The sequence below is a fragment of the Myodes glareolus genome, chromosome 10 (genome assembly GCF_982192425.1).
Source record: "Myodes glareolus chromosome 10, mMyoGla1.1, whole genome shotgun sequence".
Taxonomy (NCBI): domain Eukaryota; kingdom Metazoa; phylum Chordata; class Mammalia; order Rodentia; family Cricetidae; genus Myodes; species Myodes glareolus.
The window spans coordinates 25233411-25260578 of NC_142035.1; the positions used below are offsets into that span (position 1 = coordinate 25233411).

Below are 27168 nucleotides of genomic sequence, written 5' to 3' on the forward strand. Positions count from 1 at the left end.
GAAGCTCTAGGCCCCAGGAGGCCCCTTCATGGAGACACCCCAACTGCAGGGAAAGTGAAATATTTTATTGAAAGCACAAAATCTCAGTGCCCAAGCTGTCCTGAGCAGGGCATTGTTGACCAATGGGCAGTGGCTGGATCCTTTCCCAGGATGAGGGCAGGAGGGGAGCAAGGTGGGAGAGCTGGGAGGGGACCTGTGGTGAAGGCTGAAGGGACTTGGGAGCAGAACGGTGTCCAAGCCAATCCTCTCTGGAGTTGGTTCTGACGTCTTCTCGCAGTATCTGCCTCTGTCACTCATGTGCTCAGCACCAGAAGGTCCTTTAGGACAGAAGAGACAACCCTGTGAGGAGCAGGTAGCACTGGTTGCAGCTTTGACCACTTGCTTGCCACTTTATGGGGTGAACAGAGTCGAGCAGCCTGGGGACAACCTTTCTGGACCATTATCTTGACCTGAACAGAGGATCTTGGGCAAGGTGAGGGACACTTCTTTTTGTTCCTCATCTTTTTCAACCAAATCTAGAAGTGGGCCTATGCCTGTTTATAGCCTTCCCAAATGCAGTAGATATAACTTAAGGATGTTATACAACAAAATAAATAGTGCATAGAATGTAACCCTAACAAAATGTCCTTTATGAGTCTGTCTTAATACAGATAGTTGAGTGAATACATAAATAATGGTATTTGAGGGACAGCCCTTTCGTACATAAGAATACTGATTAATAAGTATAAAGGAATTACACATGCATAAAATTGAACAGGCAAACCCTTGGTGATAACTATTGCTGACAAGAGCCAAAGTGAGTGGGAGGTGCGATGGGAAGCCGGATTTGTGGGCATCTGTGAGTTCCCCCACAAGGTATGTGTGAGTCACTGTTCCTCTACAAGGTGTGTGTGAGTCACAGTTCCCCTACAGGTATGTGAGAGTGTTACAGTTCCCCTACAAGGTGTCCGTGTCACAGTTCCCCCACAAGGTGTATGTGAGTGAGTGTCACAATTATCCCTCAAGGTGTATGTGAGTGTCACAGTTCCCCTACAAGGTGTGTATGTATCACAGTTCCCCCCAAGTTGTGTGTGTCACAGCTCCCCCACAAGGTGTGTGTGTGTATGTGTCACAGTTCCCTCACAAGGTTTGTGTCTGTGTCACAGTTCCCCCACAAGATGTGTGTGAGTGTCACAGTTCCCCCACGAGCTATGTGTGCCTGCCAGCGTGTCAGAAGGTGGTTTCACACTGGGGAAGCCTGACAGGAACCAGGTAGTAAAACCAGGGAGACTGTCTAGGAGAAGCCCAGTGGATACACGGTGCCCTGGCAGGTGACAGTGGGAGAGAAAACCCCAGCCCCGTCACAAGGCCATGTCAACTCTGTCTAAGCTGAGGCCCTCCCCACAAACAGAAAATGTCACAGTTGTGAAGTCAAGGAAGTGTGAGGCTCCATGAGATGGCAAGACTCAAAGCAGACAGGACAACACCATACAATTTGAGACATCCCAGAGCAGACCCTGAGTGGGAGAGAGGACATGCAGGGGAGCTGATGGAGCCATGCACTGGTGCCCACTGCTTGATTTGGGCTGGCAAGCTCGAGTTATATAAGATGCTAACATGAGAGGAAGCTGGGGAAATAGCATACTGGAATCATCTAGTCTTGCTTTTTTTTTAATTTTCCTGTTGAAATGTTATCAAGACAAAAAGATAAAAACAAATGCCTAGATTTATATAAAACTAATGAGAAAAAACACTGCAAAATGGCTGCAAGGTGAGGCCCAGAGCCAACCTTATCTCCAAACTTTCCAGATGCGTGTTTACACTTCCTTACAGAACTGTGCTAGTTCCTAATTACTCTGGATACATTCAAATTATATAATTTAATTTAGAGATCAACACAATACCCTTACTGGGATTTGAAGGGAAAATAAAGCACAAGTCATTAATATAAAGTAGTAAGTATTATAATATGGAAATTTTCATGTGTGATTGTTTAGGCAGGAAAAACTCATTCTTATTGTTTCAAAAAGACCTGGGAGAAGGGGCAGCCCCATGGAGGGGCAGTGTGTGAAGTCACCCCATGTTGTTATCTGCAAACCCCAGCAGAGGGACACTGGGCAAGTGGTCTGCCCCGCTAGCACTCAGTCCTTCTAGAGGGCGAACTGTCCACCATTACCAGTGCCACCACTGTCTAGGTCCAAATGTCAGCTGGAGATTTTACCGAAATCATGCTATGGTACATGGGTCATCTGCTCAGCAAATGATAAGATGATGAGACGGACAGCAAATCCATGTCAGTCCTGTTTCTATATCCCAGCCCCTTGGTTACAACAGCCATACTGTTAATGTGATGTCATGTGATTTCTCCCTCAAACACCATGAGATGGAACAGCTGCTCCCCATTGACTGACAGTTTCAGATAGCATCAGTCAAAGGGTGGGACCAGGGCAGGCACCCCTGGGGAAGGTTCCAGGCCTTCACTGTCCATCCAAGGTCACTGTCACCTTCCTGATCGACTCTCCAGATGTGGAGGGAGTATTGCTCCCCAGGCCAAGCTCCAGTCGCAATGTGTGTGTGCTTTGCACACTCAGAGCAGTGCAAGTACACACAGCCGTTGCCAGGGACAATTCCCCATTTGGAAGGCAAGCTTATTCAGTCCATTCTGGGAGTGTGTTCTGAGCAGACAAACTCTAAGCTTAGAGTCTCGGATGTCCCTCCCACAGCATGATACTGGTGGCAGACAGATCCAGAAGGCCTACCACATTCCAAGGGCTGTGCAAACCCTTTCTACTTGGATTCTCCTTTCATTATAAAAGTAGTCTGATAGCTAATGACGCCGACTAGAAGAGTGAAGGCCAGAGAAGCTGCATAACCTGCCGAAGGCCACCCAGGTAGAGGTGGGCAGAGGTCCTGAGTCTTTGAGCCCAGTGCCCTCTGGATCAGAGCCATGACTGAGGTAGAAATTCTAGTAAGCTCAGAATGAATGAATCTGATGGGGTGACTTCTGACTTGAATGTCCACCTGAGTGATACACGGGCTGAACCTTGCCTACACTTCCCACGGGTTGCATGCTGAACACACGTGTCTTTTACAATGGAAACAAAGCCCCTGAATTTGAACTTCCAGGAACCTGCCATCTGTGCAATTAGTCAATTGCTTCATGAGTGTGGCTCTCTACTAGGCTGGGGTAGCCAGGTGGGAACTAGGACTGAACTTGTTCCCGCCTCCTCTAGTGTGTGGGCACACAGTAGGTGTTCAGTGAACTGCCACACTTCAGCTTGGCACACCTGCCACTGCTTAGAGCCTCGGCTTTCCCAGCAGGAAAAGGGGAAGCAGCAGGCACCAAGTTTTCGGTTTTGCGCCTTGTTCCCTCACTCTGGTACTGGGTTTTGAAAGGGAAAACCTCGAGTTGCCCCCCACGCACACATGCACACACATACACTTCCTCTCAAAGTTGATGGCAGGAGCTGAAAGGGAAAGCCCTTCCTCTCTCCTTACCTCCAATACGTCAATGTCGGCATTGCTGAAGTCAATGTTGAGGATTTTGGGCAGAGGGACTCCAGAACCCAGGACAGCTGTAAAGGGGGTGGGGAAAAGTCAGGTCAGGTGTCGTCCATGTGGCCCAGAGGTGGCAGCCTGGCCAAAAGCAACCACCATTTGCAAGACCACAGCTGTCTTTTCTGCCTCCTTGAGGTCCCTGCCCAGAAGAAGCCCAGGCTGGCCTTAGGCTTGCTATGTAAAGGGGGGAGGGTGACCTGAGCTCTTGATCCTTCTGCCTCTGTCTCCAAGTGCTGGAATTATGCACCGCCATGGCCAGTTTACAGTGCTGGGAACTGAGCCCAGGACTTTGTGCGGACTAGGAAAGCACTTTACCAACTGAGTCACGTCCCCAGTCCCTCCACGATGGGTTCTGGGCCTCCCCTGGGACTATTTGCACGTCTTGTTATATACAGTGCTTCCTAGTCCTTAGGCCAGCAACTAGGCAGCTGCTGCTTCTGCCCCACTCCTGATTTCCGCCACTAGAGAAACTAGAGCGCATTCGTTCTGCTTATCTGAACTTCACACTTACCCATGTCAGTGCCTTAGGGACTGTGTCCCTAGAATCAGAGAACAGGAGAACTATCTGCCGAGTGGAGAAACAGAATGATGCATGGTCCCCAACATACGAGTTGCCATGGGGTTTTGTTTGGATTAAGATGTCAGAAGCAAAAAAGAAGGAAGAGCGTGGGATGGCTCAGCCTGGAAAGGGGGTTGCTGCACAAACCTGATGACAGGAGTTCAGTTCCCAGAACCCATATAAAGGAGGCAGAGAACCAGCTCCACACAGTAGTCGCCACACATGCACTGTGGTACACATACATCCCCACATATATTGGGCACATAATAATAATAATAATAATAATAATAATAATAATAATAATAATAAATGGAAATTTAACAACAAAGTCAGAGGTGAAAGAAAGGGTATGTAGAATTTGTGATTAATTGAAATTGACCTTGAGCCCAATAAAATTTGGAGCTGGGGATGCTTGGGGCCTGCCCTACATGGTTATCTATACTGTTTCCCAGTCTCCCTTGGTCACGGAACTCTTTTCTTAAGGTTCTATTGTGCCTCCATACTTTGGGAATTACAAGTTTAGTCAAATCTCTCACTTTTGAAGAGGATAGACTACATTTGGACTTTCTAAGCCAAAAGGATTTTCTTCAAGGATACTGTGGTAGCTTGAAAGAAAATGCTCCCCAAAGGGAGTGGCACTATTAGGAGATGTGACCTTGTTGGAGCAGGTGTGGTCATGGGAGAAAGAGTGTCACTGTGGAGGTAGGCTTTGAGGTCTCATATAAGTCCAGCGTATCTTTTAGATCACTTCCTATTGTCTACAAGATGTAGGAGTCTCAGCTACAGCTACAGGACCATGTCTGCCTACATTCTGCCATATCCCAACCTTGATGACAATGGACTAAACCTCTGAACTGTAATCAAGTCACCCCCCAATTAAATATCTTCCTTTATAAAAGTTACTGTGGTCATAGTGTCTCTTCATAGCAATAGAAACTCTAGCTAAGACAGAAGTTGGCACCAAGGACTGGAGTATTGTGATAGGTTTGACCATGTTTTTGTTTGGAAGAATTTGAACCCTTGTGCTTTGGCTTAATAAAAGAATGGAATGCTTTAAGCACTGATTAATGAACCATACTAGTAGGAGCATGGAAGAGAGAGGTGCTAAGTGTTATTTGAACTGTTGAAACCTTATTCAAGATGTTTCAAAGGAGAAGAATATTAATATATGGTATAGAGATTATTCTTGTGATATTTTGGTGAAGAATGTGACTGCATTTTGCCCTTGTCCTAAGAGTCTACCTGAGACTAAAGTGAAGAGATCTGGATTAATTCTGTTGGCAGAGGAAATCTCCAAACAGCCTAGTATAGACTCTGTTGTGTGGCTATTAGCGACGACTCTAATGAAGATTTATAATGAAAAGGAGCAAATTGGACAAATAAAAATACAAAATTGAGAAAAGAGGCACCAGGAAGTAGAAAGAGCTAAATCCTGTGTTCAAGGAGATAAAGGGATTAAGAAATGGAACGAAGGGAATCATGGCTTCAGGTCATGACCCTACCAACTAAATTTCCAACCTGTAAAAAGGAATTAAAGACAAGTTAGAGCCAGATGTGGTGGTGCACACCTTTAACCCCAGCGCTCATAAAGAGGCTGGCAGATTTCTGAGTTTGAGGCTAGCCTGGTCTACAGAGCAAGTTCAAGGACAGCCAAGCTTGGGCGGTGAAGGAAAACCCAAAAGTGATGAAGATGTAATTAAATGAGAAAGCTATATCCCAGCCCCAGCAAGCAGCAGAACTTTGTAACTTCGGTCATGTGGCTCTAAGAGTGAAGGATAGAAGGAAGGGACTATGGGATTTTCCTCCACAACTCAGGAAAGTCACAGAGGCCAGGCCTGTGTCAGGGGTGTCCCTGACTGGAGGTCTAGAGTAGTCATTGAGTGAAGCTGTAAAGTTGAAGCCTGGATTGCCTTGGGGACCCCAAGAGGTTAGAAATGCCAAAGCTGTGGAATATCTGCCAAGCAAAGTTGTGAAGAGGGAGTGGAACCAGCCAAGGAGAAAGAGGTGTGCTGCAGTCAACAAAGCTGAAGGGAATTAGAGACATCAGACATAGAGATGCAGGGTTTGCCCAGCTGGTTGTCAGTCTTGCTTTGGTCTGGTCTTTCCTCACTATGCTGCCTACATTTTGGAACAGCAATGTACATCATGTACCATTTGATATTCAAAGTATATGACCTGGTTTTTAAAATTTTTATTTCATAGTTAAGAGATTATATGAATCTCAGACAAGACTTCGAACTTTTTAGCTTTTTTGGGACTGTGATAGACTTTCAGGGCTTTTGAAGTTGGACTAAGTGCATTTTGCATTATGATATTGTTACAAGCTTTTAGAAGCCAGGGAGCAGAATGTGGTAGTTTGAAATAAAATGACCTCCAAAGGGAGCGGTGCTATTAGCCTTGTTAGAGGCAGTGCGTCACTGTGGAGGATAGTTTTGAGCTCTAGAGCACTTCCTGTTGCCTGCAAAATGTAGAACTCTCAACTGTCGCTTCAGCACTGTGTCTGCTACACTCTGCCGTGTCCCACCATGGTGATAATAGACTGAACCTCTGAACTGCAAGCCAGCCCCAGTAAAATGTTTTCCTTTATGAGTTGCCATGCTCACGGCATCTCTTCACAGCGACAGAAATCCTAACTAAGACAGCTAACAAGCCAGGTAAAAGGTCTCTAGCTGTGGTCTGCCCAGCCCTGATACTTCCCCCTCTCCCTGCTAGATTTCTGTGGCACTTAAGGGCTCAGGGGGGGATCTTAAAGGTGTAACAGTGAAGAGAAAGAGTTTAGAAGAAAACATTAAATACTTAGGTGTTTGGATGACTCGTCTCTGGGCGGGGCCTTCTAAGTTATTCTGTGATTCATAAAATTTACACACAGACAATTTTCATAAAGATCGGAAAAATGAAGCCAACAACCAAATAGGAGGCAGATGTGGTAGCTTGTGTAACCATCCTGCTTCCTGTCAACAGAGTGTGGGCATTTGTTGCTTGCTATGTAAAGATTAATGTTGTAGGGGGCATGGTGGCATACGACTATAATCCCAACATGTAAGCAGCTGAGGCAGGAGGATCACAAGCTTGAGGCCAGCTTGGGTGAGACCCCGTCTCAAAAAAATATCTAAAAATAATTCTTATTAACTTGTAAGCTTGAAGAGCATTTGCCTTCAGAGACTTAAATCACTCTATTTTAATAAAGTCCTTGGAAAAGACACTGTACAGTATAGTGTACACTCAATGTATCTAATACGCCAGTAGTCGCTAGGTCCCTGACCCACGTAACACAGAGAGGCTTGAACGCCCATTCTTACCATTCATCGCTGGCATAAAGGCTAGGTCAAAGATCTTTTCAACCAGCATTTCCAAGATGAACACCTGCGGAAAAGGAGCTGAGTTCAGGCAGGACTGCAGTCCGCTCTGATGGACCCTGGAGGACCTGGGGGACCTAGAGGCCAACGTGAAGGCCTAGTGTAGTGCTGCTTGAGAGAACCCCAGAAGCCACAGATGACAGTCCCTCGGAGCCCTTGGCCCACCTGCTCACAGTATAGACAGAAAAGATGAGGATCAAAGCTGCTAGGAGGCAAAAGGCAAAGGCGGCGTGGCTCCTCCCCTAGGAGTCTGAGGATCCATAGCTAGCCTGCACACCCCAGCTCAGCCTCCAGGGGGCAGTGGGAAGGCTCTGTACCTCTCTGACCTTGACCTTCCTCACTGAGCAGTGGATCCACCTTCAAGGACTCGGGGATTATGAAGGGATCCTGTCACCTGCCTGGCCCTTCAGCCCTTAATCACATAGTCAGTCCTCTGTGTCCATGAACCCTCGCTCCTGGACTCAGTCAATGTTCTTCAAAATATTGTAAAACAGAATTCCATTTATTCTGAGGCAGGAAGATTGCCATGAGTTCAAGGTAAGCCTGGGCTAGCAAAATAAATCTGTCTCAAAAACAACAAAAAGTGTTTTAATCTGCACTAGATGTGTTTGAATTCATTCTCCTCATCATGATTCTCGGAGCAATGCAAATAATAATTAGTCACGCACGTCACGTGATCCAGAAAAGATGGAAAGTACACGAAAGGAATGACTGGCCACATATAAACAAAATGCTGCACTGTTTACACGCAGGGCATGAGCATCCTGGGGACCCTGGAGCAAATGCTGATGCTGAGGGACAGCTACACAACGGCCCTTGACAGCTCTAGGCTTTGGGTCCCTGTCTGCAAACAGGAGTGGATGAACCCTACTACAACACTGAAAATCAGAGCAAGTGGCGTGTGCAAACAGCTGCCACGGGCTCTGCACAGGCTGTGTGTGGTCACTCCTGCGTGGCTCTGCTACCTGGGACAAGTCACAGAAGTCGCTGAGTTTGCAATCCTTACTTGAAATGCACAAGAATGTGGCCAGGACTAAACGGGAAAACGTATTAAGGCAGGAACTTGATGTGAGCTGCCAGTGTGCCTGGGGGCTCCATGCATTTCTCTATGCTCATGGGATGTGGTACTCCTCCCCACCGGAGTCCGGAGATGCCCGTTCTAGCTGGAGCTGTGAAGCGGGGGAGAGTTTCTCTGCCTAAAATTGAGCTGGTAACATTGACGTCACTGGTGTTGGAGACGGTTGGAGAAGCTCAAAAACAAATGACAGGAAAAAGGCTCTGCCTTTCTCAACATGTGCAGAAACCTCACCCAAGTCTAACCAAAACCAGTTAATTTGTAAGAGGGGGACGGAGATGAAAGAGGAGGAAGGAGGGTGCTCCCTTAAGAAGCCTTATGTGGGGACTCAGGAGTGAAGAAAAGCAATGGCAATCAGTACTGATTCTGAACCCTCACGGACCCTTAAAGGCAGCTAGCTCTCCAGGACCTGAAATTTAGAAGAGAAATGAATCCAAACCTATTTCTTTTTTGTAGGAGAAAATGGAGGCTCGGCATAAGTGGGTAATGCTCATAGTCACACATGGGTCAGTGGCCCACAGATTCCAAGAGGAAAAAGCCCCCCAAGCACCTGGCTTCCCTGGGTCCTCCTTGTTCCGAAGAAAAACGACTTGGGTAAGGCCCAGGGTATTAACTAAAATGTGCAGTGCCATTGGCAGGTAGCAAGCAGGATCTGTGAGCTCACACCCCGCCCCGTGCCCCATCCACCCTCCATCTCCATCCATGAGAAGGGGTGACCGTGCCAATGCCAGCCCCCTGTGATTCACAGCCATGCTGGGCTCAGCTAGGCTCAGAAGGCACGGTCCCCTCAGAAGAGCTTTTCTGATGCCTAAACCCTAATACTTACATCAAAGTTGCCCACATTTGAAGTTCTGAGGTTGAGGCTGGTCCTGCAGTAAAAAAAAGTGACTCGTCAAGAGGGGTCAATATCACGACTGGGAAACCCACAGACACAGTTGGCCCAAACTTGCGGGAGCTGAGGGACTCTACACCGACAGCTGGGGAGCCTATGTGGGACCTAACCAGGCCCTCTGCATGTGGGCGACAGTTTTGTAACCTGGTCTGTTTGTGGGACTGCTGGCAGTGGAATCAGGACCTATCTCTAGTGCATGAGCTGACTTTTTAAAGCTCATTCCGTATGGTGGGACACCTTGGCTTGGAGGCTTGGAGGCTTGATCCTGCCTCAGCTGAATGTGCCAGGCTTTGTTGATGCATCATGGGAGGCCTTACCCTTTTTGAGGAGTGGGTGAGGGTGGGTAAGGGGGAGAAGAGGTGGAGGAGGGAAGGGAGGGGAACTGTGGTTAGTATGCGAAATGAATAAAATAAAAGTAAATTTTGAAAAAATGAAGTGGCTCGTTAAAAGCAGCAATGGCCCAGGACTCATAACCAACAGTCAGAAGCCTCTGGCAGCATCCGTGGGAACATTCATCCTGGACGGGCTGATTACAGGAATTCACTTTCCTATACTGAGCACTAAGAACCTTTCAGACCCCAGACTAACAGAGGTAAACCTGAAATTACAGCTTTGCCACAGGCCGGCTGTGCGATCTTAGAAACTTCATCTCTCTGAGCCTCAGTTTCCTCACCTGTAAAGGGGATCCTGCAGGACTAAATGGGGATGGAGTCCTCTGAAGTAGTTGGAACCAGGTGTGGTGTGAAGCCAGAGCCCTGTGAGGACACTGGCTACCTCTACCTCACTTAATCCTCTCAGCAGCCCCACCTCAGGCTGAGGCTGCTGGTGCTCTTGGCTCAGTCACAAAGCTAGGGAGGGGTAATAGGACTCCCCCAGAGCCTGTGCATCCACTGCTGTGACAGTCTGAGAAGGGGAGGCCTGGGTGTGAGCTCACACACCACAAGAGGGTCTCCATTTCACTGCACCCCACAGCCCTGCCTTAAGGGGGGGCCTCACAGACTCTCTCCTGAGGCAGAGGGAGCTTGCAATTGCTCAACAAGAAGGTTCAGGCTCCATCTGGACAGACAGCGGCCTCCCAAAGAGAAGACTTTCCTGGCTGGACATCCTAAGGTTCATGCCCAGCCCTCCCCTCCCCCGCATCACCCAAAAGTCCTGACACTGCACACTGCCCATGTCACCTTCCCCACTGCGAAGCCCAGCTCTCTTCCCCAGAAGTCCCTGCTCTCCCCTTGACTGTTCTTCTCACCAGATCTGGCCGGTCAACCCCAGACAATCCTGGGTGGCCTACAGCATCACCTGTGAGAGTCTTCCGTCGCTGGGCTACATAAACACTGATCATCAGAAGGAAAACTCTCCCTAACCTAAGTGTCTACTGAGAGTCCAAAATAGGGACTCATTCATCTTGAAATGGCGGTGACAGGAACCCTTATTTATGCATAATTAGGTCAAAGTTAAACAGAGAAACTTCCAGAACCTTCCTCACCACCTTCACCAGAAGCAACTAATGGATGGCAGTCTTTTGTCATGAATCTTATGAAATAGAGGCCATTGCCCCCATCTTCAGATGGGAAGACTAAGGCTCAGAGAAGTCATCTGGCTGACATCACACAATCAGTCAGTGAACACATCAGGAACTAAATGGTACTGCTGAACTCAAGACACAGTGCTCAGCATTCAGGACAGTGGGCACCTGGACCTGCACTGGCTCCTAGCTCCACTCTGTGTGGCATTGAGTTAGCACATCCACCTCTCTGAACCTTAGTTTCTCATCTCTGAAACAGGAGAATGATGGCCCTGATGTCATGGGCCTTTAGGAAGGCGACAACATGTGGATGAAGAACCAAGAGCACCGCATTGTCCCCAGCACTGTGCTGAGCCCTGATGAACTTCTTGGCTCAGCAGGTTTTCTGGCTCTTGTTCTGACGCTGACCCACAGTGGGCTCAGCAGACAGGCTGTGGTCAGCTCTGCAGGCCCTCACGGTCACACAGCAGACTCCACCCCGTCCTGGAGGCCCTGTGTGAACCACTTCCAGAAGTCTCAGTCAGGAGACATGCTCTGAAGAGCAGAAGCCACGCACGCAGACCCTCTTACTTGTCCAGCTTCGTATCAATCATGAGCTTATCCCCTTCCACGGAAAATGAGGCCAGGAGGTCTGTGTCCTGGAGGGAAAGGAGGAGAATAAACACCACTGTGGTCATGCAGACAGCTGCAGGCCGGATGCTCACAGTGTACAGCGCCCACGGGCAACCCATTCGCCTGAGTATCATAGATCACTCCTCTGCCAAAATAGATTGCCAAGAGTACCCATAATCCATGGCTTGCATTCAGGAGTCAACCAATACTCAGTACTGTTTCCACCTACATCTCTGTACTGGCAGAGTGAACATTTCTCAGAGACATGCCCAAGACTGACACTATGTTGACAAAGGCCCCCAAGATCCCTTCCGGAGGGAACTTTTAGCCTATGGAACTTACTGGGCATCAGCCACAGAAGATGCAATGGGGCAGCATCCATGCCAATCCTAACTGCCCGGCCCCATAAGAGAGGCATGAAATGTCCAGACTTCTCCCCTTCTTCAAGAAAAAGTAGTCACAGGAAAATTTCTCGTCGCCCCACCATAGCCTTCCTCCAATAAATAAAATAAAACAGTCTTATGAAAATTAAAGTCTGCCTCCAGCAAACTGAGGAAGTAGAACTGGTAAGACAGCAGTGGAGAAGAGCTAGGGCCCTGGTAACAGAGGCAGGGCACAGGAAGTCATCCCGAGGAAACGCTGTCTGTGCCAAGGTCCAAAGGGTGTGTGGTGTTTGAGCAGATGGAAAAGGGTACGAGAGTCATTCGGGCTGTAGGGGAAGGGCTAGTGCAAAGGCCCTGAGGCAGGAAAGAGGGAAGCGAAAGAGAAAACAGGATAGCAAGGAGGTGAGGAGATTCTGAGGCTGAGGTGGACCAGGCCAGACTGTGTGAACCCAGGAAGCCAGGACCACAATCTCACTGGTGTGTCACCATGCAAAGCGCTTAGCCAGCTCCTATGATGGGGAGCACACACGCTCCTACTTCCACCTCTCATCTGATGATGCCCAGATAGGACATCTCCCATCCCCCACTCCTTCCACAGTGACTTGTCATACTTCAGTGAAGGCGACCATTTTCCAACCTAGAAGTATCTCATTGGTCCCCAACCCCGGGAGTGACAGGCACTGTGAAGACACAGCAGATGGGACCAGAGCCCTGAATGTCTGCCTGAAGCCTCCCTAAGGAGGGAGTGGCCTTAGCAAGCATCCCTTTGGAAAGGTTTCCTCAGCAGCTACTATGTGCTGGGCCTGGGTCAGACTCTGGGGATCTGATGGTGAATGGGCTCGATCTCTGGCCAGCAATAAACACGCAAGTTGATTTTGTAGCATCAGGTTAAGCCTTCAAGCCTGGGAGACACTGTGGGAGGGTTGTATTTCAGATAAGCGATATGAGAAGGGAGGGTGTTGCTTTAGATGAGGAGGGTGAGAGGAGCCTCTGCAAAGGTGGTATTTGAACAGAAACCTACAGTAAGCAAGGGTGTGAGCCATGCAGACACCAAGGGACAGGCCAAGCAAAGGCCCTGTAGTTAAACTGTGCTTGACTTTTCTGAAAGGCATTGAGGAGCTGAAATGTGACCAAGAGGAGACCTTGCAGGACTTTAGGAGTTTGTTTTCCTTCAGAGGGTCGAGGGAAGTAGGGGAGAAGGATGTTTTTCATTTTTAAGACTCCTTGAGAAGTCTTCTGTCGTATGCAAGGTGACAGTGCTCACAAGAATTTCTCATGTCGCTCTGTCTTTAGACCCAGCTGTTAGAGCTTCACCCTCAAGCACATACCACATCGATGAGGCAGATGGTGGTCTCTACATCGTTGGGCTGGGAGACTACAACCTCCGAGGTGGCAAACACCTTCACCAGTGCCTTGTCCTTCTGCAGCGTCACAGACGGGGGATTGGGCACCTGGATCCTGATGGTGAGTGGACGGGACTCAGGGTACTGCTGGAACACCTGTGGGTGGCACCAAATGTGTGCACAGGGTCACTGGAAGTGGATTTTTGTCAACCAACTTCCAAACAGAGTGGGCAGGGGTGAGGACAGGTTCCCCATCACAGGAGGCCCACACACTCCAGGAAAAGACATGAGTCCACTGTGGAGTGGCGAAGAGACTGCTTGCCCTCTCTGATCCCCTCACATACAGGCACCATAGAAACTACATGTGACAAGATGGACAGATCGATGCCAGACACATAAAGATGCTTGGGAAATGGCTCAGAGTCATTTTCCTGAAGCCTTGGGCCAGGTACAGAGTGACAGTCAAAATTTCATTAATTCAATCACTCAAACTCTGGGGCGCTTTTTACTTCTGGACTAGAGGAGAACACAGAGGTAAAGGCAGTTACTGTCTGTGGCCAACTGGGGGGGCACAGCGCCCTCTGCACCCTTCCAGGCCATTTCAAGGCAGAGTTCACCAGCAAGAACTGGCTGGGTCCCCTGCGTGCCCCAGTGGGGGCGCTTGGGCCTGTTTCTGCAGATCAGATTCCCAGCGCTAACCTGCTGAAAAGACGGGTTTATCACAGTTACTAAACACCTGATCAATTCTGTGTAAAACTCTTTCCTAAATATGGAAACCAGGCACCAGACACTACTCAAACCCTTGGTCTCTTGCAGAGGGAGCGGGGAGCACCTGTTTCTCAAACAGACATTGCCCATGGCTGGGATGAGGGTGATTAAGCCTAAGAAGACAGGTCTTGGTTTTGACACAAGGGTGCTGATAGTCTTCTGTGGGAACTCTTGGTCAATGAACAAATCCAGTACGTTCAGCTACTTAACTCACCCTGAGAACTCACCCTCAATGGTGTGAGCAGCAGCCAGTCAGGCATTTGGCCAACTGACTTTTCACAGAGATTTTCAGGATCATTACCCCCAAACAGGCAGTGTCTCTGAGAGATTAGCAATAGCTCCTTCAGAGAGACCCCAAGGCAGTTGGAACTGTGTCTCCAGATAAGCGGGGCTCCAGGAGGCCACCAGAGCCTGGGTCAGGCTGCTCTCTGTGGCTCCAGCCATGTGCCGCTTTGTCTAGCCTCAACTCTGTGACCATCTTGAGCCGTGTGAAGCCCTGTGTCCTTGTAGATGGTCTGATCTCTCTGTGCCTGTTGCGCAGCTGAGAACAGGGGTCTGTCTCCCAGCGAAAGAGGAGATTCCAGGACAACTCATGAGCTGTCCAGAGCAATGAGCACATGAAGTGCCCCAGTATTCAAGGTCCCTGGTGGATCTGCAGAAATTTGTGTCTGCTATTTAAATTCCAACCACATGAGGGCAGTAGCGATCACTTCCTGAGCTTTGTTCCCCATCTCTCCTATCTCTGAGCTATAATGGGGCATATGGAAAGAGATGGGGTAAATACAGAGGACTGTAAATGAGTACCCTCTGCCCCGTGTGGCACTTCCTACCCATAGGGTTCTTTGATGCCAGGGAACAGGCCAAAAACTAGGGTTGGGAATCGAGAGACTTTTGTTCTGCCTTTACATGGCTACTTGAAAGAGAATCTGTGAAGGATTAGCAAGAACAGCTGTTAACATCCAAATGCCCACTTTGGGCCTTTGTTCCCAGATGAAAAACAGAGGCCTGGAGAGGTGAGGTCACTGGTGGTGGGAATACGTCTGGGACGTGCTGAGTCATGCCCAGCTCTAGACACCTGCCAATTCCCTTTTCAGCTGTTGTGCTTGCGTGTGTCCTCACTGGATTTCCCCCTAGACAACCTAGACAGATGCTAAGGCTGTGTCCAAGGTCACACAGAGGGAGATCACTTGTCTGGTATATGCAAGCCCCTGAGTTCAAACTCCAATCATACATTGTCACTCAGCCAAGGAGTGGCCAAGGCAGGAGGAGACTATGCAGGCTGGTCCACCACTGGGGTTCAGGATCTGTCACCTTCACCCTCCTTGTGTCCCCTTACCGGGATCTAGTCTCCACACCTACCCCGAACTCCAGGGAACCAGATCAGAACCCTGCCTGAATGCAGAAACAAGGCTGTCCCCATTTCATGGTTATCACTGTCTGCAGAGGGCTCTGGCCGAGACTTCTGTTGTCTCTTACCCAAAGGGCGCCACTTAAAACTTCAGAGCACTAACTATATATTATATAGTGACATGGAGGCCATCTCCTAAGGACATAAGTGAAGCTAGAGACAAGGACATCTTAGGATCACTCACTTACCTTGGGAATCAAGGCCCCCAGTGTGGACGTGGTGAGTGGAGGGAGATCTTCAAACTGTGGGACAAGGACAAGGTCATGTGAGTCCTGGGGTGATGGGGACAGGTAGGTGCTTAGGTTCCAGTACACATAAAACAGACGGATCCCCTAGGAAGCCGCGCCCTCCAAGAGTACACCGCAGACCAGCCATTGTGTAGCCCACATTGCAGTTGTGTGGCCAAATGGATGGGAGCAGCCACTTAGGCTTTCCGTCTACAAATATGGCTTGATGTGTTCAAGACAAGCCCAAATCTTTCTTCTCCGGTGGAATTCTTTAGGAAGTCTTGCCCAAGTCCATGTGCACCACCTAGTGTCTGTTTGGCCTCTCTGCTATTTCCTTCTTGTCTCCTCTCTGTCTAACTCATTTCCTAAGATGTCAGATGCTAAACAATGAAATTCAGTGCAGAGAGAGAGAGAGAGAGAGAGAGAGAGAGAGAGAGAGAGAGAGAGAGAGAGAGAGGCAAGAGAGAGAAGGTGCACTGTCAGGGCAGAGCACTCGCCACTGTTCAAAAGGGACAGTTAAACACTTAAAACTGCAAGTACTACCTAAACTGGAACTAAATGGGCACTTTCTTCAGCAGAAGTACATATTTTCATGATATGGATATTAATTTTTTTGGAAAGTACCTTATTTTTAGGAGAAGCAGGATGGTTGCATAGATTTATAGGATGGATGGGTGGCTAGGTGGAAGATAGATAGATAGATAGATAGATGATAGATCTATAAACAGATAATGGATGGGGGATTCATAGATGGGTGGGTGGATGGGTGGATGAATGGGTAGATAGACAGAGAGACAATGGATGGGTGCCTGGGTGGATAATAGATGGATGGGTGGACTGGATGAAGGGCAGATGTCTGAATGGGTGTGTGAATGGATGGACGGCGAGTACATGGATAAATGGTGAATGCAGGAGTGGATGGACAAATGAGTGGGTGGTGAGTGGATGAGTAGTTCATGAAGAAGGTGTCTGGAGGGATGGATATGAATCACATTTGACAAAATAAGATCTAGGAAATGGGTGGGGCACATGTGAGCATGGCTACATTATTCTGCAGTCATTCTGAAGGTGGGAAATCTCTTAAAGGGGTTAGGGGGATTGAATCCTGAGCACTACTCCAGGGTATTAGTGTTTTGTTTTCATGCTTCTTTTGATTGCTGATGCATGCATGTTGGTCAACTGAAAGAATTATAAATGTTCATATTAAGATGCTCACATGTGACTATGCTATGCCTTTCATAAAGTAATAAAACAAATCACATCAAACAAAGAGCCTCCTCCTTGGACCAGACGCAGGTTACTGATGTGCCTATGAGGTTTGTGAGAGGCTCTGGTAGACAGATAATGCCTGCGTGGATGGAAAGATAAAGGATGGATGGATGGATGGATGGATGGATGGATGGATGGATGGATGGATGGATGGAGGAGTAGATGGGTGGATAGATGGATAAATGGGTGGATGGGTAGATGGATGGATGGGTGGGTGGTGGATGGATGGATGGATGGATGGATGGATGGATGGATGGATGGGTGGGTGGATCACCATCTTCACAGGCCCTGGAGTACAGGGTAAATGACAGGGCCATCCTCAGTCCTCCCTCTAAATCACAGGCTAGGAAGAACCCCAAACCAGCCATTCACTGCCCTGCTGGGCTGACTCACCATGCCATCAGTGATGTCGATGTCCAACGCACCTTGTTTCTGCAGCATGGTCAGTACAGAGCCCAGGAAATTAGCCGAGATGGCCAGTTGGGAGTTGGTGTTGTCACCCATGGGGGGAAGTTCTGGCATCTGTGGCCTGGGCAACACAGCTGGCCGCCCCAGGGGGTAGTCAATGAGGTCACCTCCTGCCTCCCCAACTAAACTCTGAGGAGCACAGAAAAGGGAAGGGAAGAAGAGGAGGCTGCAGTCTGGAAGACGGTTCTGGGCAGGTTCTTCCTGATTGCACCCATGATTCTGAGCAACCCTTATGGACAGATCTTCATCCGCTTAAAAGCGAAGGGGGTCATGGCAGCTCTTGCTTTATAATCAGTTGCTACTACAATTATTACAGACAGTCATGCACACACCCACATGCATGGACACACATGCACACACACACACACACACACACACACACACACACACACACATACACTGTGGCACAGAACCCAAGTCTCAGTCTGCATGCATCTGTACCTGCACCATCCACATTGGCCAATCCATCTCCAAAGATGATGCCCTGTGCAGTGTCCCAGGTCTTCTCTGGACCCAGAGGCCAGCTACTCTGCCCTCACCTTCCTTCTGCACCTCAGCCACCAGGGCCAGCACTGGGCCAGCCACCCTCCCACCTCTTTGCCACCCCCACCTTCCCCCACTCGTTTCTTGTATTCCTCTCATCCGCGGGATTTAGCTCAAGGGCTGCCTCCTCTTTGCTAGTGCATCCGAGTCCCTGTTTTAGGTACTGTCATGGTGCTGGGCCTGTAATGGCCAGTTTGCTTAAAGGATTCTCATGGCTTCTCCTATGTAGACCAGATATTCTTTAAAGAGAGGCTTTGTCCTAGTCCCTGCTATGCCTTCAACACAGGACCCAGGCCTGGCAACACGCCTCTCCAATGGACATGTGTGTCTGTGCACATGTTTCAATGCAGCCATGTGACATGGTTTACATCTCTGTGCTGAATGCTCAAGGGAGCATCATGTTCACATGATCCAAGCTTGGCCTGCCTATGAAGGGACAGTGAGTGCCAGATCCAGGCAGTGCTGGAGGAGTTGCTCAAACCAGCTCACAAGATTCAATCTCCCAGCTTCACCTTCAGTGAAGTCAGGTCCCCCAGGTCATCACTGGCCACCGTGGGAGTGTTTGTACTACAGAAAACAGCAAACGCTGCCAATCAGAACTTTTGAAAAAATCATTAGGAGTAAGCTGTTAGCTACATGCTAGAATGCTAATGGCCAGTTGTTTTTCCAGCAGACCCAGGTCCCAGCAGCTGCAGACACCAGCAGTTGGGTGCCTAGGTTCAGAACCTAGGTATGCAGTCACTAGCTGTGTGACATTGGGCAAGTGGAGCCACCTCTCTGTGCCAGTAAACAATTCTCGCACTGTGGTTCCTATGAGACTGAGCTCATCAGCAGGAAGTACTCCCTGGGGATGTGCCTGACTCCCAGGAAGCACTGGAGAGTGTGTGAGGATGCTTCCCAGCTCTGCCCTATGTCTCTAATCCACAAAGGATTCTGCTCAGATGTTGCTTACAGCATGCATAAATGCCTTGTGTGTGTGTGTGTGTGTGTGTGTGTGTGTGTGTGTGTCCCCAGCCTATAGTAAGCCACACTCAACTTCAGGGAGAAAGTTTGCAGTACATCACTTACATTGAGATCCAATTCAAGGAATTCCCCAGTCACCAGTGGGAGGCTGGAGAAGGTGTATTGCACACTTCCAAGTATCCCCAGAGGCACCAGAGCTGTGGGCAAAGGGGAAGGTCACGTTTTGGTCCTCCTCTCCATCAGACAGTCACACCTTCAATGCCCCCATGCCTATGGACCAAACAAGGCCCCATGCTTCAAGGCAGAACCAGCTCTGTTCCAAGCCCAGCTCTGCCTCTTCCTTGTTGTGTGACTTTGGGCAGGTCACAGCTCTTCTCTGGAACTTACTCCCTCCTTTGTAAAGTGTGTTCAATGTCACTTTAGATTTGTGGCAGGGTTGGGGGAGAAATCCCAGTGTCGATGAGCCCTGTGAGCCGTGAAGTGCGGTGAACCAGGGCACCCTAAGACTGTAGTGCTGCTTGGCCGTTTCCCCATCCCCCTGGCTGCTGGCAATAAACCCTTTGTCTCCTGTGCTTCCTTTCCTCATCTCAGAAAATCATCCTCAAACTGCCTGGTGTCCAGGGGACATGGGCTCCCCAGCAGAGAGGGCTCCACCATGTGACTGCAGGAATTCAGCACTGAAGCATTGCTGCCGTGTGACTTATGCAGTTCCTGTGTGCACAGCCATACAGGACAGGACTGTCTTGCTTTCAGGAACAATCTCCACGAAATTCAGGACTGGTGGTACCATTAAAGCCTGGTCCTCGGGACCGGTTCAGTGTCTGTGCTGATGCCTTTGAGAGAAAGAGGAATCTTTCCAATGCCATGGCTGCCAGGGCAGAGCCAGGCTGCCATCCAGGATTCTGGTTATTGCCTAGGCCAGGCCTCCCAGGCCCTAAGCAGCACGTGGCAACAGCAACAGCCAGCATGGAAGGCTTGGCTGTTCTTTTGAAACTGCTGGGGCTTACAGTGACTGCCCACCACCCAGAGTCCTCCTCCCAGCTGCTGCAGTGCCCCTGGGGCTAAATCAAGCAGGCATCAATAGACAGTGGTCACACCACAAAGAGGGGATACTTACAATCCACAAGACCCAGTTGGTCATTGACAAGACCCAGGACCACATCCACAATGGGGCAAAGCTGTGGAGAGAGACATCAGGGGGCTCAAGTGGTACGAAGCTGGGAAGGAACATTTGCCCCAGCATGGTGGCAGAGACAAATTGACTGTTGTCTATGGGCCCTGTCCTCACCACAGCCCAGGGGAGAGAGAGCTCTCTTTATTCCCATCTTTAAGATAGGAAACAAATTTAGGGAGATGTTGAGTTCTGTCACATGAGAAAGCACCCTAGCTGGGCTCCAGAGCCATGGGTGCTCAGACTGGAACTTCCAACACATCACTCCTGTCCCAACCCACATAAAGGAGCCATTCCTGGCTCTTTCCATCTCACTGGGCCACCTGTCTGACCCTAGAGACACAATCCCTCTCTTACCAGGTCAGGGAGGACATTGGCCAGCACTCGGTTCACTAAGTTGTCCACCAGGTTGGGGAGAAGCCTACAGAGGGAGGGGCAGGATGACAACAGACTCACAGGCATGGAGGACTCTGGGCTGTCCATCCACACCAGTGTCCAACTCCAGCTCTGAGCATTGAGAGTCCCTGGACCCTGGACAGAGGCACTGAACAGAGGGCTCTCCCTAGGCCTGCCCACATAGGCCAGCAGCAAACTTACTTCCCTCTCTGCCTCCCCTTTCCTTTCTTTCTTTCTCCACCCCTTCCATTCTCTCTTCTTTAACCTCTCTTCTATTTCCCCTCATTCCTTCCTCCCTTCTTCCTTCTCTCCCTTTTCCTTCCTTCCTTATCTCATGCCTTCCTTCCTTCCACAAACCAAGATGCCAGGGCTCTGTCTTGACAGAGAGTCTGGGATATCCCAGATCCCTAGCTACCTAGACCTTCCCTACAACTCCTGTGGTCTTCTGCAGAGCTAAAGGCTTGTAATCTTCCCAGGGGACAAGTGAATTTACTACTTTATCTAAGCTCACAGCATGGCATCTAGGACATTCCATGTGCTCAAAAAAACAATTGTGGATGGAGAACTCTAGCCATGGTAATAATCACACACTCAAAGACAGGTAAATGGAACTGGAAAGGTTGGATGGTGGGAGTCATTTAATAGATCAGGAAGGAAGTCAGAGAACTGACCAGAGTGGATTCTCAACGCCCACCTGCATCCCAGCTGGTGAAGGACAGAGACGGGTTACACACACAGAGATGGTGCATGGGTAGTCAGGCAGACACAGGTGGACTCACTCCTTAACATTGTTCCTATTCAGCCCTCACACTGTTCCTGGGCCCCTCCCCAATAAAGAACCAACTGTCACTTCTCTGCCAGGCTGTGGGGCAACATCCTAGAGAAACACCAGCTTAGACTCCTCCCCAAGGCTTGCTGTGCACCTTGGTCCTCGTTGTAGATGGATTCACCTTAAAGGGGCTGATCCTGTCCTGGTTCTTCTCAGGTCGCCAGGAATATATACAGGGGCACACACAGGTACTGGTGTGTTAGAGACAGTGTGCCACTGATATAGCGATAAACAGGCAGGCAGACAGACAGACAGACATAGATATATAGAGATACCTATCCCCTTATGAGAAGTGATGGGCTACATTTGGCCTCCCATAAAACAACATCTATAGACAGCATTTCATGTCACAGAAACAGATGGACAAAACAGCGAACGGGCAAATGAATGACAGCTCATCCGGGAGCAGCAGGCAGCCTCAGACAAGGGCGCTTTAGTGTTTGAGCGCAGAGAAGTCACCAGTTGAATACAGGGAAGGTGTGAAGAGCAACGGGTTTTAGAGCAGGCACCTGCGTGCATGGAGAGGTGGGGGCTGCAGAGCCACACTGCTGTCTGCCTGAGGTAACTCAAGGAAGCTGGAGGGAGAATCCATGAGTGGCTGTGCCAGCTCTATCCGCACCTCTGTCATTTAGCATTCTGGACCATGTGGATGTAAAGGCTGAGAAGATCTGTACTGTGAACCCCGGAGCCCTGTTTGTCCTGTCCCCTTCCACCCTAAAGCACGAGGAGTAAAGCTACACGATCAGCGGTTTGGAATTCCGGTTGCCCAGTGAGTCTTTCACTCCTAGAGTCCACATGAGATGAGGCCTGGGGCAAGGAGCCCAAGGGTTAGTGAACAAGAGAGAAAACAGGGAATAGGGACACTAAGGACCGAGGGTGTGAACAGAGAGGCATTCTGCTCTAAACTGTCAGGAGTGTGCCGTCATCCGAGGTCCCTTAGGCCTGGGGACAACGTGCTGGCCAACGCAAGAATGCCTGACAGCTCTCTAGACAGAGGAGAAGGGTTTGGTCACTTTGTAGAGAATATGAAAAAATATCTCACATATACCCTCAATCTGGGACACAATGATTATAACCTGATGAGCAATTTCTCCAGGGGTTGGGACACTCAAAGACACATAAGCCCTCTTGGATAGACTTTCCTAAACTGACAACAAGTCAGATTCTGTGCCAACTGCTTTTATATTCATTATCTCAGTTCCCAAAGACAGAGTTTATCCCATTTCATAGATTGAGAATCCAGAGCTCAGAGAGCAACAGGGCTGTTCCGGGTCACACAGCAGCAATGAAACTGAGATTTGAATCTGAGCAGGTCTCTCCAAGGTGGGTGGATGCCCACATCCTGGGCTCCAAAGCACCAAGCAGGTGCCAGCCCACAGCCAGAGCAACAGTGTAGATGACTCAGTAGGAGTGACCTCTGTGTGGGACCATCTTATTTCCTGGCATGGGTGACTACAGTGCCCTGCAGCCCTACCCTGTGCCTCTCCATCTCACACTCACCCCCGAAGCAGTTTGACTTTGATGCCTCCCAGTAGGGTGTCACAGCGCTCAATGACCAGCCGCGGGTAGCCTGTGCGGTCCATGGTCAGCCGAACTTTGGCTGTGATGTTTACCTCCACCGCAATGTCCAGGAAACCAATGAGGCTGGAAGAGACCAAGGGACCAAAGAGACCATGAGCCACTCTTGCCACCGGGAGTCTTGGCATTCTGCAGGCCTGTCAGGAACCTGTCACCTCAGGTTTTAGCACTGTTTTTTTTTTTAAATCGTATCTAGGGGACCCAGACAAGTGCTACCCCACCACCTCAAGGCAGTGTGATAAATTTCCCTTGACCTCAGCCAATGAGAATTTTAAAGTCTGGAAACAGGACTTAGTACAAACTCTGGTTTGTAAGGTAACCATCCTGACTTTATAGACAGAAACTCACCCCATAAAGAAATGACACCATGCTAAGGCCCACCCTCCAAGGTCTGTATAGTGGGTGGCTAGGAAGGCACTCTGATTGTGCAGACAGCCAGAAAAGGAGTGGTTTTGCTACCCTGGTCAAGAAAACTTAAGAAGACTCAATGGCATTAGGAGGATTGTCTAAGATTTGGAACCCAAGCTACTCCCTACCTCCAGCCTCCAAGACCCTAAACACCACCCTGGGCTGCCTTTCCTGCTGATGGGGCTGAAGGCTGACTTGGAGGTCAGACACTTGTGTCCTCCCTCCCTGCCCCTCCCACCATGATAGATGAAGCAACCATGCATGATGATGAGAAGAGGCAGCTTGCTCCAGCTCCCGTTTCAGGGACCCCGTCTGAGCCAAGAGCACACACCTCTTTCCGTTGATGGCCACACGGGTATACAAGCTCAGGTAGACACCCACACCAGGCAGGAGCCGCACAGACACCCGGGGGAGGGTAAGCTCCACAATACGAAGCCTGCGTGCGATCAAAGAGATGAGCTGGCAACTGCTGCCATCACTGCCTCAGAGCACCCTCCCTCCCTGCTCCTCCTCTGCTCCCCATACTGCGTCCTCCTACCACAGGGATGCCTGAGATCCATGGGCAGAATAAACGCCATGGCCCAGCATCCCACCCCCGGGGGCATCTGTTTGCCCATCTGTGCCTTTCATTTCCTGAGAATCTTTTGCAAAGACACTGCTCTCTGCCAGATCCTTCCTGCGCATGAAGCCACCTACCCTGAGCCCCAAGATGATGAGTCCCTCATTCTGCACACTCTTCCTTCCCCAGCAGCTCCTGCCAGCCCCTGAGACTGTGTGAAGGGTCCTGTTTCTTTCTTCAAGCCCACACACCTCCCTGGCCAGCAAGCTCCCTGGGACTTTGTGCCTGTTTTCAGGTCAAAGTGCCCCTCACATCCTAGGAGCTCAGCCTATTTGTTGAGTTAAATGTCTATGGGAGGCAAGTTGATCATGGCTGGAATCATAAAACATAATTACAAGCAAGAACTCTAATTACTTCATTATGAGATTAAAGCATATGGTGTACTCTATATGTCACATGGTTTTAAGTCCTTGGCTTTTTCTTTTCTTCATAAATTGAGTTATTTGACCATTCTACAGACCAGTAAATTGTGAATCAGAAGAGTGAAAAGAACGTCCTAATGTCACACACAAATACAAGAGACATTGCCGGGTCTAGGCTTCTAGCCTCTTGTGGACACTGCGAACTGTAACTGGGACCTGCCAAGGTGTCCAGTCCTACATCTCCTCAGATAGCCTCGGTGCACGGTCACCTGTTTGTGGCTACCAGTCAGTAGGCAGAGCTCCCTTCCTTACCCCGTGATGCCTTGAACAGTGCTCAGGATGCCTCCTTCACCCAGCACACCGAGCACACCACCTCCTCCGAGAAGTCCTCCGTCTCCAAGGAGACCACCTCCTCCGAGCAAGCCACCTTGGCCTGCCAGAATGCCTTCATTCGCCAGGAAGCCTCCACTGCCCAGCAGGCCTCCGGGGCCAAGTGCCCCAGTGGCCACCCCGGCTGGGATCTCTCCAGGCCGCAGCTCGCGCCGGTGGAGCCGGCCCACCGTGGATGTGTCTGCTGCAGACCTGTACCGCCCAGAGTTCCGGTGGTAGGCATAGTCTGCATGGCGGTAGTCCTCATGGCGCAGGTCCCTGAGGTTCCCATCAGGCTCCAGGATCTCCCCATAGCGGTATTTGCCCCCCAACTGAGCGGTGTTTTCGTTCTTCTCAATGTGACCATATTTGTAATTACCACCAAGCTGTCTGCCATTGGTGTATATTGGGGGGGGCTCTCGAACATGGAAGTCGTTGTAGGGGACACCACCAACACCTCGGGGAAATTCAGCTCGTCTGTAGTCATCATAGTGGTGCCGACCACCACCCAAAAGGCCGCCACTGCCCCCCAGCAAACCCCCACCTCTGCTCCCTCCACCACCCAACAGCCCTCCACCACCACCCAGCAGCCCCCCACCATGGCTACTACCACCACCCAACAACCCTCCACCACCACCTAACAGCCCCCCACCATGGCTACTACCACCACCCAGCAGCCCCCCACCATGGCTACTACCACCACCCAACAACCCTCCACTACCACCTAACAGCCCCCCACCATGGCTACTACCACCACCCAGCAGCCCCCCACCATGGCTACTACCACCACCCAACAACCCTCCACTACCACCTAACAGCCCCCCACCATGGCTACTACCACCACCCAGCAGCCCCCCACCACTGCTTCCACCACCCAGAAGCCCCCCACTACCACCCAGCAGCCCCCCACCACTGCTACTACTGCCACCCAGTAGGCCTCCACCCAAGAGGTCACCACCACCTCCTCCACTCCCACCACCAAGCAGGCCCCCCAAGAGACCTCCTCCCCCACTACTGCTCCCTCCACTTCCACCAAGCAGCCCACCCAGGAAGGGCCCACCACCATCACCACGGGCTTTACCCAAGGGCACCTCCCTCAGGGCGGAGCGGAAGGCATCGCTCTTCTGTATTGTGCCTGAGATTGCTGTGGAGAAACACAGGGGTCAGCCCGGGGGCTCCCCTTCCCAGTCCCTAAGCACCACCTCAGAGCATTACTCTATTGTGGGGTCTCCTCCATCCCCCCCCCCAGGAAAAAAGTAGCAACAGATCAAGAAGACAGATGAGCCCATGTCTTGGTCTTACCGCTGTCCCTATAACTAGGTTCCCACATCACTGGGCCAAACCTTGTATCCTCACTGGAGCCCTGGGCAGAGACTGTGGGCACAGCAGGTCCTCATTTCTCAGGGCACAAAGTAAGGATTTGAGATTCGGAGGTACCTGTGCCTGAATTTCTGGGCCCTGGGGACTACACGGGTCTCCAGAAGTCATCCCATTAGTCCTCCACACACCAGTCCTCAGAGGTGGGGATAGATCCACCCACTTTCCAGATGAGGAAACCGAGGCTCAGGCTGTATAACCAGAGTTTGAATCCCAGGAAGGCTGACTTTGGGACCCAAGTTCTTAACCTCTTCTCTCTACTGCCTTGAGCTGATGAGCTGGTGCCCAGAAAGTGGCATCCAAGAGAAAAGAGAAACTCCAGCCCAAAGGGAAGGGGCCACCCAGTCACTAACCATGGAGTCTGCTAGCATGGAGAGGGTCCTTGGGTACTGGAGAGCTGACTCGCCTTCCCGGCTCCTCCCATCCACTCATGACCCCCCCGTTGGGATTGGACTCACCCTTGCTCAGTACATCTTTTGTAACTCTGAGGACTGTGTTTGTGTCTTGAGGTGTGCCACACACAGCTGCCACAGACAGAGCAGCCACACACCACGCGGTCCACATATTCATGTTGCTCTCCTGCTGAAACACCGTGTGTCAGCACTGTGACTGTCCTCCCATCCATCCCTTCATCCACCCACCCATTCATCCATCTGTCCATCCACCCACCCACTAATCCATCTGTCTACCCACCCACCCATCTGTCTATCCTATCCATTCGTCCATCCATTGATTTCTTATCCATCCATCTACCCATCCACTCACACATCCATCCTTCCTTCCATCATCCATCTGTCCTCCTTGTCTTTCATCCATTCAGCTCTGGTCAGCAGGCAAAGACAAGCACCCTTGGCCTAGGAGTCACATGAGAATCCCAAGACCCAGAGACAGGAAACTGACCAAGGTTACACAGTAGGACATAGCCCAGAATTCCTGACACCACTTTGAAACTGTTTGAGGGAAAATTGATCTAGTGGCAAGATCACTCATTAAACAAATGATCCCAGAGCATAGAAATCTATCACCCAAGGTGGAACTGAATAATTGAGCTGTAAGGACAGGGACGGAAATTTCAAACCAAATAGCACTCTGGCAGCTAGCAGCTCTGTGGAGCTCTCCAGCATCTGTCCATCT

At 50.1% G+C, this 27168-nt stretch overlaps 1 protein-coding gene across 2 annotated transcripts; it reads right to left on the minus strand.

Moving 5' to 3' along the window:
- Positions 1–82: 82 nt before the first annotated feature.
- LOC125407742 (BPI fold-containing family B member 4) lies at positions 83–26604 on the minus strand. 2 transcript variants are annotated; one of them, XM_085696261.2, is made up of 16 exons: positions 26493–26604; positions 25739–25801; positions 24601–25114; positions 23639–23743; positions 22822–22965; positions 20454–20517; positions 20043–20103; positions 19031–19122; positions 17345–17548; positions 15644–15697; positions 13265–13435; positions 11512–11579; positions 9354–9396; positions 7396–7459; positions 3478–3554; positions 83–317 (listed from the first exon to the last, which is right to left on the minus strand). In XM_085696261.2, exons 1-16 carry the CDS (start codon positions 26602–26604, stop codon positions 294–296), a joined length of 1860 nt encoding a protein of 619 aa, XP_085552387.1. In that variant the 3' UTR covers positions 83–293. The 2 variants fall into 2 exon arrangements, with proteins under 2 accessions (XP_085552387.1, XP_087767547.1); XM_087911421.1 differs by having other exon boundaries at positions 24601–25201; positions 25235–25801; positions 26493–26599.
- Positions 26605–27168: the final 564 nt, after the last annotated feature.